Below are 15,332 nucleotides of genomic sequence, written 5' to 3' on the forward strand. Positions count from 1 at the left end.
GAAGAAAAACTGAATAAAAAGCGCTAGCAAACGCTGGCTTTTTAAGCCTGAACGACGCCTCGCGTTCATTGGGCGTCTCGAAACCTCTCGAATTGCATTGGATCGATCGCTATACGTCACTCGACGATTATTGGCTTAGACCTAGTCAGCGCCACAGTTTGAACACCCCACCCTCCCTCCCTCCCTCCCTCCCTCGGCTCTCTTGCACAGCACTGTTTTCCTCTGTTCTATAGTTACACAAAGACGGCCGTCGCAATTTAGAAAAAAATTAAAAATACTTCCGTTATATTTATGCTTCTAAGTCACTAATGAGAATGGCATGATTATTAGACTATTCCAATGGGCTTTATTAAATGTGATTCTCTTGGGTGCAACTTTCTAGAATGAATACAATTATATACACAAAGTAACAAACTTGCACTTTTTGAGTCAAAGTGGGTGGCTCTTAAAAGAGCCTTTGGGTACTGACAAACACAGCATTGGACGTCTTTACTTGGTCTTGACAGCCTTCTCAGTCTTCTTAGGCAGAAGTACAGCCTGAATATTAGGCAGCACACCACCCTGAGCGATGGTCACTCCGCCGAGCAGTTTGTTCAGCTCCTCATCGTTACGCACGGCGAGTTGCAAGTGTCGGGGAATGATACGAGTCTTCTTGTTATCACGGGCAGCGTTACCAGCCAACTCCAGAATCTCAGCGGTCAGATACTCCAGCACAGCCGCCAGGTAAACGGGAGCGCCGGCACCGACGCGCTCAGCGTAGTTGCCTTTACGCAGAAGCCTGTGCACACGGCCTACAGGAAACTGCAGTCCTGCCCTGGATGAGCGAGTCTTGGCCTTGGCCCTGGCTTTGCCACCGGTTTTGCCTCTTCCACTCATTTTGCTGTAGATCAGATTTGTTCAAGGAACAAGTCGATAATAGTGAACGCTTCGCGCTGAAAACTCAGTGATATAGGCAACACAGCCACTCTCTCATTGGCTTAGAACACCATGTGATCAACATCCAATCACAAATGCACAAATGGTGACACTCATTCAGCTTTAGCCTAACAACCCCCCCCCCCCCCCCCCCGCACACACACACACACACACACACACACACCTCCCCTTCCCTAATAGTCTCTGTGTGTGTGTGTGTGTGTGTGTGTGTGTGTGTGTGTGTGACTGAGGATTGAGCGCGCGCTCATGGGAGACACAGGTATCAGGAAACAACATTCATGTGAAATGTGTACAACGACACATATATCATATAATCATAAGCATCTCTATAACTACTACATAGTTTGCGTATCCATATGTCATAAATCCCTATCTTGTATTCGCTTTCACTTTCATCATGGGAGGATTCAAAATGTTGCTCTTTGGGGGAAAATATAGGTGGCTCTTAAAAGAGCCGTTTAGTTAAGGTAGACATGAAATAAACAAACATGTTTACTTCTTCTTGGGCGCTGTCTTTTTCGCCTTTGCAGCCTTGGGCTTCGCCGCTTTGGGCTTCACGGTCTTTGCTTTCTTGGGGCTCTTGGCTGCTTTTTTAGGAGTTGCCGGCTTTTTCGCTTTCTTCGGGCTCTTGGTGGCTTTTTTAGCAGCCGCTGCGGGCTTCTTTGCCTTCTTCGGGGACTTCTTGGCGGCGGCAACAGGTTTCTTGGCCGCCACCTTCTTGGGCTTCTTCGCCGCGGCGGGTTTCTTCGCCTTAACAGCGACGGGCTTCTTCGCCTTAGTTGCGGTCTTCTTTGCGGGCTTCTTGGCTTCGGTCTGCTTCTTGTTTAGCTTGAAAGAGCCAGACGCGCCGGTCCCTTTGGTCTGTAGAAGAGTTCCCTTCAACACGAGACCCTTGACAGCGAGCTTGACGCGGGAGTTGTTCTTCTCCACGTCGTATCCGCCGGCGGCCAAGGCTTTCTTCAGGGCGGCGAGCGACACACCGCTCCTCTCCTTGGACGAGGAAACCGCTTTGACGATGAGCTCGCCGACGCTGGGGCCGGCTTTCTTGGCCCTCGACGCTGCTTTCTTTTTTGGCGCTTTAGCCGGCGCGGCGGCGGGCGCGGGAGCAACTTCTGCCATCTCTCTAGTATCTGTAGTATCTCAGTGCGAGTCAGACTCTGTATACGCTGTGTAACACACAGAAACCTCCCGCCCCTCTGCTGGTGGGCCGGTCTTAAAACCGAGCATGAGAACGTTGTAGACTCAACCGGGCAGCCGCCGCTTCCGCGACACGCTCGCGAGTGTGTTTTCTCGCAGCGTTTCTCGTCGTAAATAAGACGCCGAAGACAAGATCCCGCGCTATTATGCACACATTTCGCGCGTACGGGCTTGCAAGTGTTCCGCGAGGCCCGTCATGGCCGAATAGAGAGCAGTGGTCGCTCGCGTTTTGCACGGAAGTGCACCGCGCGCCTGGCGCTCGAGCCGGCGCTCGGCGCATTTTGTGCAGAGTGCAGTGTAAAAAGGGTTGAGTTACATCCATGTCGGCGGAACAGCGTGTGTTTCACGTGAACGGCGAGCCTTGTCAATGTGTCTGACGCATTGGCAGTGTGTGAATGCTGTGCGTAGTATTGGGAACGCTGGCTCTTGTGGGCTGTGTGAAGCACGTGTTAGTGTATGGAGCAGGTGTGCAAACTCCCCGTGTGCCTCCCGCAGCCGGACTCCCTATGTCTTTGTCATCGTCTGGTCTTCGCCACTAGGCATGGCACGCTTCGTGCATGGCCCCGTGCTCTAGTAGTCCCAGGCCGACAGGTGTGCCTCGTTGCCCGCTTAACCCTAATTCCAATCAGGTCAGGCTGTGCTAACCTTAACTCGAACAGTGCCAACCCTTACACTAACTCCATGTCATTCAGGCTGCGCCAACCCTAACTCTATGTCATTCAGGCTGCGCTAACCCTAATTCGAACAGTGGCAACCCTAACCCTAACTCCATGTCACTCAAGGCTGCGCTAACCCTAATTAGAGCAGTGCCAACCATAACCCTAACTCCATGTCATTCAGGCTGCGCCAACCCTAACCCTAACTCCATGTCATTCAGGCTGCGCTAACCCTAATTCGAACAGCACTAACCCTTACCCTGTTCCATTCAGGCCGCTCTAACCCTCAATTGAAAAGTGGTAATCCTAACCCTACCTTTGTGCTGCACTAAGCCAAACTCAAATTAAGTTGTTCTGCTATGGCCTTAATGTGAAACACTGTTGTACTACTACAGCTCTAAAGCTAACTATGTAGTCTTACTATGACTCCAATTCAAAAGATGTTGTGCCACTATGGCAGTAATATAAATTATGTCGTGCGGCCATGGCCCAAATTCAAATTATGTTGTTTTACTATAGCCCTAATTCAGATTCTGTTGTGCTACTATGCCTCTGAATAGAAGTATGTTGTGCTGCGCTGGCCCTGATGTGGATCAATGTTCTTCAACTATAGCTCTAATGCTAATTCAGTTGCGCTACTATGATTCTAATTCAAATTTTTTTGGCCAACTATGGCTCTAAGTCAAATGATGGCGTGCTACTGTAGTTCCAATTTAAAATATGTTGTGCTGCTAGGGCCTTGATGTCAAACACTTTTGTGCTACAGTAGCTCTAATGCTAATAATGTAGTGCTGATGTGACTCTAATTAAAATTATGTTAGCCAACTATGACTCTAATTCGAATTATGTTGTGCTACTATGGCTCTAATTCAAATAATGTTGTGCTGCTATGGCCCTAGTGGGAAACACTGTTCTGCTACTGTGGCTCAAATTCAATTCATGCTGTGCTGTCCTGGCCCTGATGTAAAACACTGATGTGCCACTGTAGCTCTAATGCTAATTATGTAACGCCGATATGACTCCAATACTAATCATGTGGGCCAACTATGGGTCTAAGTTAATATATGTTGTGCCTCTAGGGCCCTAATATGAAACACTGTACTGCTACTATAGCTCTAATGCTAACTGTGATTCACATCACGGACCTACCAGCACAACATAGGTAGCATTATAGCCATAGTAGCAGAACAATGTTGTGCTACTATGACTTTAATTCAAATGATCTTGGCCAAATATGGCTCTAAGTCAAATGATGCTCTGCTACTATGGCTCTAATTCAAATCATGTTGTGCTGTTATGGCCCTAGTGGGAAACACTGTTCCGCTACTTTGGCCCAAATTCAATTCATGCTGTGCTGTCCTGGCCCTGATGTTAAACACTGATGTGCCACTGTAGCTCTAATGCTAACTATGTAATGCTGATATGACTCCAATACAAATCATGTGGGCCAACTATGGGTTGGCCCTAGTAGCACAACACAATTTGAATTAAAGTCATAGTAGCACAACATTGTTCTACTACTGTAGCTCTAATGCTAACTATGTTGTGCTACTATGGCTCTAATACAAATTATGTTATGCTGCTAGGGCCCTGATGTGAAACACTGTACTGCTACTATAGCTCTAATGCTAATTATGTAGTGCTGCTATAACTATAATTCAACTTATGTTGGCCAACTATGACTCTAATTCAAATTACGTTGTGCTACCATGGCTCTAATTTGAAATATGTTGTGCCTCTAGGACCCCGAAGTAAAACAATGTGCTGCTACTATAGCCCTAATGCTAATTGTGTAGTGCTGCTATGACTCTAAGTCAATTTATGTGTGCCAACTATGGCTCTGAGTCAAATTATGTTGGCCAACTATGGCTCTAATTTCAATTTTGTTTTGCTGCTATGGCCCTAGTGGGAAACACTGTTCCGCTACTGTGGCCCAATTTCAAATAATGTTGTGCTGTCCTGGCCCTGATGTAAAACACTGTTGTGCTACTGTAGCTCTAATGCTAAATATGTAGTGCTGATATGACTCTAATACAATGTACAGTGTGCTACTATGCCTCTCTTTCAAATTATGGTGTGCTGCGAGGGACCCTAGCCCTGATGTGGCTATGGGGCTACAGGGCCCTGGTGTGAAACATCAGGGACCTAGCAGCACAACATAACTTGAGTTAGAGTCAAAGTTAGCATTAGAGCTATAGTAGCAGAACAATGTTGTGCTACTATGACTCTAACTCGAGTTATGTTGTGCTACTAGGGCCCTGATGTGAAACACTGTAATGCTACTATAGCGCTAATGCTAACTGTGTTTCACATCAGGGCCCTAGCAGCACAACATAATTTGTATTATAGCCATAGTAGCACAACATAGTTAGCATTAGAGCTATAGTAGCAGAACAACCCTAATTCGAACAGTGCTAACCCTAACTCCATGTCACTCAGGCTGCGCTAACCCTAATTCGAACAGTGCCAACCCCAACCCTAACCCTAACTCCATGTCATTCAGGCTGCGCTAACCCTAATTCGAACAGTGCCAACCCTAACCCTAAACCTAACTCCATGTCACTGAGGCTGCGCTAACCCTAATTCGAACAGTGCCAACCCTAACCCTAACCCCAACTCCATGTCACTCAGGCTGCGCTAACCGTAATTCGGACAATGCCAACCCTAACCCTAACTCCATGTCACTCGGGCTGCGCTAACCCTAATTCGAACAGTCCCAACCCTAACCCTAACTCCATGTCACTCAGGCTGCGCCAACCCTAATTCGAACAGTGCCAACCCTAACCCTAATTCCATGTCACTCAGGCTGCCCTAACCCTAATTCGAACAGTGCCAACCCTAACCCTAATTCCATGTCACTCAGGCTGCCCTAAGCCTAATTCAAACAGTGCTAACTCTAACCCTAATTCCAATCAGGTCAGGCTGCACTAACCGTAATTCGAACAGTGCCAACCCTAACCCTAATACCATGTCACTCAGGCTGCTTTAACCCTAATTCGAACAGCACTAACCCTTACCCTGTTCCATTCAGGCCGCTCTAACCCTCAATTGAAAAGTGGTAACCCTAACGCTGAATACCTTTGTGCTGCACTAAGCCAAACTCAAATTAAGTTGTTCTGCTATGGCCTTAATGTGAAACACTGTTGTACTACTACAGCTCTAAAGCTAACTATGTAGTCTTACTATGACTTCAATTCAAAAGATGTTGTGCCACTAGGGCAGTAATAGAAATTATGTCGTGCGGCCATGGCCCAAATTCAAATTATGTTGTTTTACTATAGCCCTAATTTAGATTCTGTTGTGCTACTATGCCTCTGAATGGAAGTATGTTGTGCTGCTATGGCCCTGATGTGGATCAATGTTCTTCAACTATAGCTCTAATGCTAATTCAGTTGCGCTACTTTGATTCTAATTCAGATTATTTTGGCCAACTATGGCTCTAGGTCAAATGATGGTGTGCTACTGTAGTTCCAATTTAAAATATGTTGTGCTGCTAGGGCCTTGATGTCAAACACTGTTGTGCTACAGTAGCTCTAATGCTAATTATGTAGTGCTGATGTGACTCTAATTAAAATTATGTTAGCCAACTATGACTCTAATTCAAATTATGTTGTGCTACTATGGCTCTAATTCAAATAATGGCAGCTGCTATGGCCCTAGTGGGAAACACTGTTCCGCTACTGTGGCCCAAAATCAATTTATGCTGTGCTGTCCTGGCCCTGATGTTAAACACTGATGTGCCACTGTAGCTCTGATGCTAATTATGTAACGCCGATATGACTCCAATACAAATCATGTGGGCCAACTATGGCTCTAAGTTAATATATGTTGTGCCTCTACGGCCCTGATGTGAAACACTGTGCTGCTACTATAGCTCTTTAGCTAATTATGTAGTGCTGCTATGACTCTGTTAATTTAAGTGGGCCAACTATGGGTCTAATTAAAATTATGTTGTGCTGCTAGGGCCCTGATGTGAAACACTGTGCTGCTACTGTAGCTCTAATGCTAACTGTGTTTCACATCAGAGCCCTAGCAGCACAACATAATTTGAATCAGAGCCATAGTAGCAAAACATAGGTAGCATTAGAACTACAGTAGCAGAACAATGTTGTGCTACTATGACTTTAATTCAAATTGTGTTGTGCTGCTAGGGCCCTGATGTGGAACACTGAGCTGCTACTACAGCTCTAGTGCTAATTATGTCGTGCTACTATGACTTTAATCCAAATGATCTTGGCCAACTGTGCTGTTATGGCCCTAGTGGGAAACACTGTTCCGCTACTGTGGCCCAAATTCAATTTATGTTGTGCTGTTATGGCCCTAGTGGGAAACACTGTTCCGCCAATGTAGCTCTAATAAAAAATATGTAGTACTGATATGGCTCTAATTCAAAGTACGTTGTGCTACTATGGCTCTCATTCAAATTATGGTGTGCTGCTAGGGACCCCAGCCCTGATGTAGCTACAGGGCCCTGGTGTGAAACACTATACTGCTACTATAGCTCTAATGCTAACTGTGTTTCACATCAGGGCCCTAGCAGCACAACATAACTTGAGTTAGAGTCATAGTAGCACAACATTGGTTTGCTACTATAGCTCTAACGCTAACTATGTTGTGCTACTATTGCTCTAATTGAAATTATGTTGTGCTGCTAGGGCCCTGATGTGAAACACTGTGCTGCTACTGTAGCTCTAATGCTAACTGTGTTTCTCGTCAGGGCCCTAGCAGCACAACATAGGTAGCATTAGAGCTACAGTAGCAGAACAATGTTGTGCTACTATGACTTTAATTCAAATTGTGTTGTGCTACTAGGGCCCTGATGTGGAACACTGTGCTGCTACTACAGCTCTAGTGCTAACTATGATGTGCTACTCTGACTCTAATCCAAATGATCTTGGCCAACGATGGCTCTAAGTCAAATTATGCTCTGCTACCATGGCTCTAATTCAAATCATGTTGTGCTGTTATGGCCCTAGTGGGAAACACTGTTCCGCCAATGTAGCTCTAATGAGAATTATGTAGTACTGATATGGCTCTAATTCAAAGTACGTTGTGCTACAATGGCTCTCATTCAAATTATGGTGTGCTGCTAGGGACCCCAGCCCTGATGTGGCTACAGGGCACTGGTGTAAAACACTATACTGCTACTATAGCTCTAATGCTAACTGTGTTTCACATCAGGGCCCTAACAGCACAACATACCTTGAGTTAGAGTCATAGTAGCATGTTCTATGAACATTGTTCTACTACTATAGCTCTAATGCTAACTATGTTGTGCTAATATGGGTCTAATACAAATTATGTTGTGCTGCTAGGGCCCTGATGTTAAACACTGTACTGCTACTATAGCTCTAATGCTAATTATGTAGTGCTGCTATAACTATAATTCAACTTATGTTGGCCAACTATGACTCTAATTCAAATTACGTTGTGCTACCATGGCTCTAATTTGAAATATGTTGTGCCTCTAGGGCCCTGATGTAAAACACTGTGCTGCTACTATAGCCCTAATGCTAATTATGTAATGCCGATATGACTCCAATACAAATCATGTGGGCCAACTATGGCTCTAAGTTAATATATGTTGTGCCTCTAGGGCCCTGATGTGAAACACTGTGCTGCTACTATAGCTCTAATGCTAATTGTGTAGTGCTGCTATGACTCTAAGTCAATTTATGTGGGCCAACTATGGCTCTGAGTCAAATTATGTTGGCCAACTATGGCTCTAATTTCAATTTTGTTTTGCTGCTATGGCCCTAGTGGGAAACACTGTTCCGCTACTGTGGCCCAATTTCAAATAATGTTGTGCTGTCCTGGCCCTGATGTAAAACACTGTTGTGCTACTGTAGCTCTAATGCTAATTATGTAGTGCTGATATGACTCTAATTAAAAGTACAGTGTGCTACTATGCCTCTCATTTAAATTATGGTGTGCTGCGAGGGACCCTAGCCCTGATGTGGCTACAGGGCTACAGGGCCCTGGTGTGAAACATCAGGGACCTAGCAGCACAACATAACTTGAGTTAGAGTCATAGTTAGCATTAGAGCTATAGTAGCAGAACAATGTTGTGCTACTATGACTCTAACTCGAGTTATGTTGTGCTACTAGGGCCCTGATGTGAAACACTGTACTGCAAATATAGCTCTAATGCTAACTGTGTTTCACATCAGGGCCCTAGCAGCACAACATAATTTGTATTATAGCCATAGTAGCACAACATAGTTAGCATTAGAGCTATAGTAGCAGAACAACCCTAATTCGAACAGTGCTAACCCTAACTCCATGTCACTCAGGCTGTGCTAACCCTAATTCGAACAGTGCCAACCCTAACCCTAACTCCAGATCATTCAGGCTGTGCTAACCCTAATTCGAACAGTGCCAACCCTAACCCTAACTCCATGTCACTCAGGCTGCGCTAACCCTAATTAGAACAGTGCCAACCCTAACCCTAACTCCATGTCACTCAGGCTGCGCTAACCCTAATTCGAACAGTGCCAACCCTAACCCTAACTCCATGTCACTCAGGCTGCGCTAACCCTAATTCGAACAGTGCCAACCCTAACCCTAACTCCATGTCACTCAGGCTGCGCTAACCCTAATTCGAACAGTGCCAACCCTAACCCTAACTCCATGTCACTCAGGCTGCGCTAACCCTAATTCGAACAGTGCCAACCCTAACCCTAACTCCATGTCACTCAGGCTGCGCTAACCCTAATTCGAACAGTGCCAACCCTAACCCTAACTCCATGTCACTCAGGCTGCGCTAACCCTAATTCGAACAGTGCCAACCCTAACCCTAACTCCATGTCACTCAGGCTGCGCTAACCCTAATTCGAACAGTGCCAACCCTAACCCTAACTCCATGTCACTCAGGCTGCGCTAATCCTAATTCGAACAGTGCCAACCCTAACCCTAACTCCATGTCACTCAGGCTGCGCTAACCCTAATTCGAACAGTGCCAACCCTAACCCTAACTCCATGTCACTCAGGCTGCGCTAACCCTAATTTGAACAGTGCCACCCCTAACTCCAGGTCACTCAGGCTGCGCTAACCCTAATTCGAATAGTGCCAACCCTAACCATAACCCTAACTCCATGTCACTCAGGCGGCGCTAACCCTAATTCGAAGAGTGCAACCCCAACCCTAACTCCATGTCATTCAGGCTGCACTAACCCTAATTCGAACAGTGCCAACCCTAACCCTAATTCCATGTCACTCAGGCTGCTTTACCCCTAATTCGAACAGTACCAACCCTAACCCTGTTCCATTCAGGCCGCTCTAACCCTCAATTGAAAAGTGGTAATCCTAACCCTACCTTTGTGCTGCACTAAGCCAAACTCAAATTAAGTTGTGCTGCTATGGCCTTAATGTGAAACACTGTTGTACTACTACAGCTCTAAAGCTAACTATGTAGTCTTACTATGACTCTAATTCAAAAGATGTTGTGCCACTATGGCAGTAATAGAAATTATGTCGTGCGGCCATGGCCCAAATTCAAATTAGGTTGTTTTACTATAGCCCTAATTCAGATTCTGTTGTGCTACTATGCCTCTGAATGGAAGTATGTTGTGCTGCTATGGCTCTGATGTGGATCAATGTTCTTCAACTATAGCTCTAATGCAAATTCTGTTGCGCTACTATAATTCTAATTCAAATTATTTTGGCCAACTATGGCTCTAGGTCAAATGATGGCGTGCTACTGTAGTTCCAATTTAAAATATGTTGTGCTGCTAGGGCCTTGATGTCAAACACTGTTGTGCTACAGTAGCTCTAATGCTAATTATGTAGTGCTGATGTGACTCTAATTAAAATGATGTTAGCCAACTATGACTCTAATTCAAATTATGTTGTGCTACTATGGCTCTAATTCAAATTATGGCGTGCTGCCATGGCCCTAGTGGGAAACACTGTTCCGCTACTGTGGCTCAAATTCAATTCATGCTGTGCTGTCCTGGCCCTGATGTAAAACACTGATGTGCCACTGTAGCTCTAATGCTAATTATGTAACGCCGATATGACTCCAATACTAATCATGTGGGCCAACTATGGCTCTAAGTTAATATATGTTGTGCCTCTAGGGCCCTAATATGAAACACTGTACTGCTACTATAGCTCTAATGCTAACTGTGATTCACATCAGGGACCTACCAGCACAACATGATTCGAATTAGAGCCATAGTAGCACAACATAGGTAGCATGATAGATAGATAGATACACAGCAACGAAATGCAGTTTGGCATCTACCAGAAGTGCAAAACTTAGCAGTCGTGCAAAAGTGCAGATAAACATCTAGCATATTTACAGTGCAGATAACTATCTAGCATATTTACAGCAAGTGGTATATATGAAAGTATATACAGTGAATAAATATAAAGGCTATTTGAGTGCAGAGATGTGTGGACATTCAGAAGTACAGTGAATAAATATAGAGGTGTACAGTAATTAAGAAAATGTGCAGAAATGAAAGGTTACAGATCACAAGATTATGGCATTAAGGAGTAGCAAGCTGAATAAACAGTCTACTATATATAAAATATATATATATATATATATATATATATATATATATATATATATATATATATATATATATATATATATACACATATATATATATATATATATATTTATATATATATATATATATATATATATATATATATATATATATATATATATATATATACATACATTGTATACACAAATGAATGTTAAATGTTGGGCAGAATGTACAGTAATGATAAAGATTAATTAAGCAAATAATAAAATGATTAAAATTGTTGTTACTTTTATATATTCTTTATTTTATTATATAATTTAAAATTTTATAATAGCTATCCTTTTTTTTTATATATATGTAGAATATTGTTAGATACAAAATACATTACTAAAACTTTCTTTCGGCTTCTCCCATTAGGGGGCGCCACAGCGGATCATCCGCATGTTTGATTTGGCACATGTTTTTACACTGGATGTCCTTCCTAACACAACCCTCCCCATTTATCCGGGCTTGGGACCGGCACTAAGGCTTGTGCAACCCTAATGGCCTAAAGACCACCAGGGAACCTACAAGATATATTACTAGATTTATTATTATTATTATTATTATTATTATTATTATTATTATTATAATAATAATAATAATAATAATAATAATAATAATAATAATAATTATTATTATTATTATTATTATTATTAGAAAGATGATTATATTGATAATAACAGACTCTTGTACAATTTAAGTGTAATTTTAATCAGTCTTTTACTTCATTATTTATTTTTTACAAAACATTTTACTTTTACTCATTATTTTTTTCCCCCATAAATATCTGTACTTTCTACTTCTTACATTTTCAAAAACAGTCTCGTTACTTTAATTTTATTCCATCTGGTGAAAAGTGTTGAACACATGAAGAAAGGCAGGTGAAAAAAGGCATGGAAGCCGAGACACCAGCTGAAATCAATCAGTAATTAGAAAGCAGTCCTGCCCCGTGTCAGTGAAAATCAATATCAGCTGCTTCAGTCCCAACTAATGGCCTGTATAAAGATGTCTCATTACCAAGGTGTCACACAAGAAACATCTCATGATGGGTAAAAGTGAAGAGCTCTCTCAAGACCTTCACAACCTTATTGTTGCAAAACATACTATTAGCATTGGTTACAGAAGGATTTCTAAACTTCTGAATGTTCCAGCGAGAACTGTTAGGATCATAATCCAGAAGTAGAAAGAACATCATCTCACCATAAAGCAGCCATGACCAGGTGCTCCTCACAAGATTTCAGACAGAGGAGCAAAAAGAATATCAAAAGAGTTGTCCAAGAGACAAGGACCACTTGTGGAGAGCTTCAGAAAGACCTGGAATTAGCAGCTACAACTGTTTAAAAGAAAAGCGCCTGCTGCCAAAGAAGGGAGACCTGACGCAGCTGAAGAACTGGCGCCCAGTGTCACTACTGTACTGTACTGTACTGTATAGGTATGTTGTTCTCTATTTCCAATATGAAGTATGTCAAGTCAAGTCAAGTCAAGTTTATTTGTATAGCGCTTTTCACAACAGACATTGTCTCAAAGCAGCTTTACAGAAAACAACAGTGAAGGTGAATGGTGTGCGTTTGTCCCTGATGAGCAGCCGTGGCGACAGTGGCAAGGAAAAACTCCCTTAGATGATATGAGGAAGAAACCTTGAGAGGAACCAGACTCAAAGGGGAACCCATCCTCATATGGGTGACATCAAAAGTTTGGTCATAAATCTTTCAACGATACAGAACAATTTGTGATCATCATAGATCCAGCATCAGCTTCTCCATGCCAGGGCCTTTAAACACTCGGCATCTACTTCTCCATGATCATCCATAGGTCCATAATCTTCACGAGGTGGGACGTGACTGGAGCTGGCCAAACCTCAGGAAGCCTCGGGATGGGGAGAGAAAGAGAAGCAGTGGAGAGGAATTAGCGTAGCTGCTGTTCATGATATTAACAGCACAAGTTGATAATGTGCATGTGATCAGATGTTCTGGAGCACAAGATTGTGATGTGATGTGTGTGATGTGTGTTATGTGTAGGCTTTGCTAAAAAGATATGTTTTTAATCTGCACTTAAACTGGGAGAGTGTATCTGAACCCCGAACACTGTCAGGAAGACTATTCCAGAGTTTAGGAGCTAAATGTGAAAATGCTCTACCGCCTTTAGTGGACTTTGCTATTCTAGGAACTACTAGAAGCCCAGAGTTTTGAGATCTCAGTATGTAAAAGTAGGAACTCTTAATCTAAATGCTGCTAGAGCTGGTCAGAAAAGAATGGTGTTGTTTGAGTTTATAAAGCTGAAACGGATTGATGTCATGTTTATTCAGGAATCACACAGGGATCATAAAACTGAAGTGGATTGGATGTTCTCTACTAGTGGAGGAGTAGCAATACTCTTTTCAAAACACTTTCTACCAACCTCTTACAAAATGGAAGAAATAGTTAAAGGGCACATTTTAAAAGTACAAGCAAAATTCGAAAACACAGAAATGAATTTTTGTTATGTTTATGCACCTACCAAGGGGCAGAAAAAAATCCTCTTTCTAAACAAAATCAGCTCCACTTTAAAAAACATCAATTCAGAAGGTTTTTTGTTTCTAGGTGGGGATTTTAATTGCACTGAAGATGATAAACTGGATAGGAATCACATAGAACCACATATTAGCTCTCAAAAAACACCTGTACAGCTGATCAGAACTTCTGATTTGTGTGACATTTGGAGGAACATGAATACTAAGACCAGGCAGTAAACATGGCCCACAGCAGGGATAATGTTTTATCTATGGCGAGACTCGATAGATTCTATGTATTCAGTTTTCATGCAAATCGTTTTAAAGACTGTAAAATCGTCCCGCAATGGAAAAACTAGAAAACTACAACCCCAAATCAGAAAAAGTTGGGACAGTATGGAAAACGCAAATAAAAAAAGAAAGTAGTGATTTCTAAATTTACTTTGACTTGTATTTCATTGCAGACAATATGAAAACAAAATATTTCATGTTTTGTTTGGTCAACTTCATGTCATGTGTAAATATACATCATTTCCTGTCATTCAGACCTGCAACACATTCCAAAAAAAGTTCATGGAAATCCAGGAAGAGAGAAAAAAAGGAAAGGAAAATGGTGCACTTATGGTTCTACCACACAGATGAAGAACAGAAAATGATCCAGGTTCAGAAGAAACAAGGGGCTCACCAGTCTCCATCAATGTTGAGCTCCTAGCTGATGGTAGAAACGATTCTAATTCCAGAGCTCCGAGAACTCCTCATCCAGCATCAAAGAGAGATGTCAAACAAATTAGGAAGAGGAAACAAAGGGAGGGAAAAAAAACAAAAAACAACCATGCGAAGACAAGGCAGGAAAATAATTTATTGCAGTAAATTCCCATTTACACACATTAATATTTCTAATTATAATTTTCAATGTAATAATGTTCAAAATGCATCAACACATTTACTGACACTAAATTGTTTCTTTTATCTGAATAATTGCTTAATTTATCTGTGAGCATTCAATCCGCCTATAGCTGATATCAGAGCATGAGACTGCATGGTTAGCAGAACACCACATGACCTATGTTACACACACCACACTAATACGATTGGCAATCTACATGAACACTAAAGCAGCAAATCAACTGTTCATTTATCACTTCACTCAGATGTTTAAACATTTCAGAGGAATTATCCACAGTATGATTTTAAAATGTCTGATTTCACAAAAGACTGAACAATACACAACCCATAACTCAATAAGGTTGTCTTAGCACAAAAAAAAGGAAAAAACTAACACCAAGAAAGAGAAATGGTATTAAATAATACCAGATGAACTAAGGGAAATCGCTTTCACAAAGTCATCAGCTTGGGTTTTCATTTAGTTTTTTTTTTCCTTTTTAGTACTGCTAATGGCATGCATCTTTTTTTCTGTTCAAGGCTCCTCCCCCTCTGATCAACACCAATGATGACGAAGAACAATCATTAAGGGCGGAGCTACTCTTAATTATTTAATCTCATAAATATTTC

General features: G+C 42.3%; 2 protein-coding genes across 2 annotated transcripts; both read right to left on the minus strand.

The window, feature by feature from the left end:
• Window positions 1–466: 466 nt before the first annotated feature.
• On the minus strand, window positions 467–930 carry LOC310738203 (histone H2A). Its single transcript, XM_083563206.1, has one exon. The coding sequence runs from the start codon at window positions 874–876 to the stop codon at window positions 490–492; it is 387 nt and encodes a 128-aa protein (XP_083419332.1). The 5' UTR covers window positions 877–930; the 3' UTR covers window positions 467–489.
• A 498-nt stretch (window positions 931–1,428) lies between these two features.
• On the minus strand, window positions 1,429–2,055 carry LOC310738159 (histone H1-like; the record flags this gene model as incomplete). The annotated part of the gene is made up of 1 exon (XM_083563154.1): window positions 1,429–2,055. One exon carries the CDS (start codon window positions 2,053–2,055, stop codon window positions 1,429–1,431), a length of 627 nt encoding a protein of 208 aa, XP_083419280.1.
• Window positions 2,056–15,332: the final 13,277 nt, after the last annotated feature.

The sequence above is a fragment of the Silurus aristotelis genome (assembly GCF_946808225.1).
Source record: "Silurus aristotelis genome assembly, chromosome: 15".
Classification (NCBI taxonomy): Eukaryota; Metazoa; Chordata; class Actinopteri; order Siluriformes; family Siluridae; genus Silurus; species Silurus aristotelis.